The following is a 3,872-nucleotide window of genomic DNA, read 5'->3' on the forward strand; positions in this document are numbered from 1 at the left end:
TGCGGGCCAGCCGCTACCTGCTGGAGCTGGAGCTGCTGGAGCAGGGAGAGCGGCTTGTCCGCTTCTCCGAGTACGTCTTTGCACGGGGCTGGCAGGGCATTGGTGGCAACGAGGAGGAGGAGAGGAAGATGAGGAACCTGGCATGGGGTCGCCGGCGGCACCTCATGGCTGTGTCGAATGAGCCAGAGCTGTGCTGGCCGCAGGGCTTTTCCTGGAACCACCGTGCTGTCGTTCACTTCGTGGTGCCAGGTAAGGGGGACCTGCTCCCAGGGACATTGAGCGATGCCATGGTAGTACCTGTAAGGGCAGTCCGGAAAGTGGGTCTGGGCCAGCCTCAACCATCTTATTTGGAGCACATCCAATTTCTGTTCTCTCCAAGTTAAACCCCCCCGTAGATACAACAAACTCCCATGGCTCATAAGCTCAGAGAAAACTTGTGAAACCCGCTGGGAAAGAACCCACACTGATTCCTGGGCTCTTTGGTCTGCTTTCTCAGCCTGGGCCTGTTTCAGCATCCCTGCAAAGTTAGCAGGGTTTGAGGGGAGGCAGTAAACGTTGCCTGTTGAGAAGACACACTGTCTTTGAGATCAGTTTTGCTTTGATTCTCTCCCTTTTGCAATACAAACAGTGAAAAACCAGGCACGATGGGTGCTGCAGTTCATCTCCGACATGGAAGAGCTGTTCCGAGTCACTAAGGATCCGTACTTCAACATCATCATCACAGACTACAGTAGCGATGACATGGATGTAGAGAAGGCTCTGAAAAGATCTACCTTACACAGGTGAGTACAAGAGTACTGCTTGGTCACAAAAGAACTGCTCATGTGCATATGCCTGCAAACACAGCGTGTCTGCCTGGAGAAGTGCTGAGCGCTCACACAGCAAAGGCTTTCCTCCTCCTTAAGAGGGTGCACAAGGGCAAGGGCAGCTCCTTAGCACGTCGCTTACGGTGTCCCGCTGCTAGCGGTGCTTTCTGTGCTCGCTGGCGTGCACACACTGAGCTTCTCTTTCCCATCTGACCCCCAGCTACCGGTACTTGAAGCTGACGGGGAATTTTGAGCGTTCTGCTGGACTGCAGGCAGGGATAGACCTTGTGACGGTAAGCCTTGGGGCCTTGGGGTGGACAGGGAAGTTTCTAGTGTGTGTCTGGTGCTACCTCTGTCTTTCATACTGAACGTGCTGGTTTTTAAGGAAGGGAATAGCCTAGCAGACCAGATCAAATGTGGACATGTTTCCTGTCCCTCCAGAGTAAGTGTCTCACCCTTTATTCTGAGGACCCCGTGGTCCTTTCAGTTCTTGTCCACCTGCTGGGACTATCAGACAGGAGGGAAATCAGCAGTAGCAGCTTTGTTATACTGGCTCTGTAATGTCATAGTCATAGTATTTCATACCTATCGTTGAACAGCCATTTTGCCAGCCCCTAGGATCTCAGTTTCTGATGTAGTGATGAATGACTCTTTAATTCACTCCCATATCTCTGTCTTCCTGCCACTCAAGAAAAACTTACTTGAAGTCAACCTAGTTTTTCCCGTCTGGTGTGGTCTCTTCCAGGACCCACACAGCATCATTTTCCTGTGTGACCTCCACATCCACTTCCCAGCTGGAGTCATCGATTCAATCCGGAAGCACTGCGTGGAAGGAAAGATGGCCTTCGCACCCATGGTCATGAGGCTGCACTGCGGCATGTCCCCACAGTGGCCTGATGGTAAGAGGCTCAGATCCTGGGGAATGGGGAAGGAAGAGGGGTGCCTGCTACCTCTAGATTTGTTCTGCTGGTGCTATGGAGGTCTGGAGCTTAAGGTACTCCCAGGACCACTAGGTGAGAGAGCATTAGACACAGGATGGGGTTCAACAGTGTCAGGTGCCTGGAATTTGAGATCAAAGAACCTGCAGAAGCAGAGCCCTTTATACGATGTTTCTCCTGGTCATCTTCTAGCATTCTCTATGGATCTGAGGACCTTGGAAAACCCCTCCTTTACTCTTTCTGTCTGTTTCTCTCTTTTCTTAGAGGATGCAGCCTGTCCTGAGGAGAGCTGATAGCCCAGGGGTGAGAGAAATCAACTCAGGTCAGGGCGTGGAAAGTGGCACATGATTTCTATGCCATCTGAGCATAGGATTTCCTTTAGACAGCATTGGCCATCCTTGATCCATCCAGGAAGAGGGACAGCCCTTTGAAGCTGGGACAGTCCAGGTGCATTAGGTACTATGCTGCCAGACAAGAGATGTGAGAAGCTCTGCTAACAAGTTCCTAGGAGAGCTCATGCTGTCTGTCCACAAGCCTTTCTCACTCCCTAAAGCTTTAATATGGTTGGCTCTGCCTTGGTGCTGATTTGACTCTCTGGCGTCAACATTGTGCTGAAAGTAGCTTGAGTCTCACTCTAACAGCCCTGATGGGGTCATCAACGGTTCAAAGCATCAGTATATCTGTGCCTCTTTTCTGCTGTTCTCAGGCTACTGGGAGGTGAATGGGTTTGGTCTCCTGGGCATATACAAGTCTGACCTGGACAAGATCGGAGGCATGAACACAAAAGAGTTTCGGGACCGCTGGGGAGGAGAGGACTGGGAACTCCTGGACAGGTAGGCATCCATAGTCATCATTCATGCACTCAGGAGAGGAGATCCATTAGATCCTAGAGGGACAACGACCAGGGGATTGGGGATCTGACAAAATCAAGGTGACTAATGCCACCATAATCTTGGGCAGTGAGTGAGAGTCTGTGAGCATGTCCTGACCTCAAACCCAGTAGGCGAGTGGACCCAAAATGCACTACTACAGCCACTGATAAAAGAAGAGGGGAGCCGTTTCCTGGTGCCTTCCAGCCACCCTGCTTGTTGGCCATGGGCAGACTGGGCACTGGTGATCCTGAAGAGTTTGTCCTCTTCAAGCGGTGCAGTGAACAGTGGGTCCAGTTGGGGTCCCTCAGATTTCTGTAGTACATAGAGCAATTACCAGAAGAGCAGCTGTCAGAGGCTTTTAAAGTTCACAAGGTACAGTTACCATTTCTGAGAAATTTATGACGACGGATCTCTGCTGTACAAATCCTAGGCCTCTGGGTTTGTAGTTGCAGGTTTTGGGGGCTGTCCTGTCTTTTATCAGATAACTGCAGAAACAGACTAGCATTCTGAGCAATCCCATGTTGCCAGCTGTCTTTCCTCCTAGCCTGGCGTGTGCAGGCCACTTCTGACCAGTCCTGCTCTCAAGGGTGTGTAAACACAGCAAGTCTCCTTAGATGTCTGCTTATGGATATGAGAGGTCCCTTAGCTATTCTGGACTCTTCAATTTGATCGCAGCCTCTTGGCAACAGCACAACATAAAAAAGAGTTCCTGGGCCTAACCCCGCCAGTATCTGTATGATCAAGATTTCCTTAAGTCTACCCTTCTTCTTTCTGTCAGGATCTTGCAGGCCGGGCTGGAAGTGGAACGTCTCTCCCTGAGAAACTTTTTCCACTGGTTTCACTCGAAGCGGGGCATGTGGAACCGGCGCCAGCTGAAGACGCCGTAGCCTTCAACCCCAGAGCTGCTCGGCAGCACCATCCACCATCTCGTCTCAACGTGCACTTTATGGAGGCACACAGCCGAGCGCACAAACTCCTCCTCTGCCTCCAGAGCCCTCCAATGGGACGGCATAGCCGAGGAAGGGACAGTCAGGCTAAAGGAGTGTGAGCTTCTCTTGTGAGCCATCGTATCCAAGACGTGGGATCCGTGTCTTGCTGGGAAGGCATGCGGGGGAGAAGTCGGCAAGTGAAGGACTCGTATTTCCTGCCATGCAGTCAGGCGGATGGTACGGTGGGAGAGGTGCCGTATTTCCCGCTGAGTCTTGCATGGTGCAAACCAAACAAACACAAATCCCAGCTAAGCCCAGAATGATTTG

General features: G+C 51.5%; 1 protein-coding gene across 1 annotated transcript in view; it reads left to right on the forward strand.

Annotated features, from left to right (window-relative positions):
* The window catches only part of B4GALNT3 (beta-1,4-N-acetyl-galactosaminyl transferase 3), a gene marked incomplete at its 5' end in the record, with an annotated part of 23,365 nt that extends 19,779 nt beyond the window's left edge, over positions 1–3,586 (forward strand). Inside the window, 6 exons of the mRNA XM_010143602.1 lie at positions 11–249; positions 629–782; positions 1,027–1,099; positions 1,552–1,705; positions 2,451–2,577; positions 3,395–3,586. Coding sequence (XP_010141904.1) covers positions 11–249; positions 629–782; positions 1,027–1,099; positions 1,552–1,705; positions 2,451–2,577; positions 3,395–3,503 — 856 coding nt within the window. The remainder of the gene's footprint in view (positions 1–10; positions 250–628; positions 783–1,026; positions 1,100–1,551; positions 1,706–2,450; positions 2,578–3,394) is intronic.
* Positions 3,587–3,872: the final 286 nt, after the last annotated feature.

This window comes from Buceros rhinoceros, unplaced genomic scaffold (genome assembly GCF_000710305.1).
Source record: "Buceros rhinoceros silvestris isolate BGI_N320 unplaced genomic scaffold, ASM71030v1 scaffold4909, whole genome shotgun sequence".
Taxonomy (NCBI): Eukaryota; Metazoa; Chordata; class Aves; order Bucerotiformes; family Bucerotidae; genus Buceros; species Buceros rhinoceros.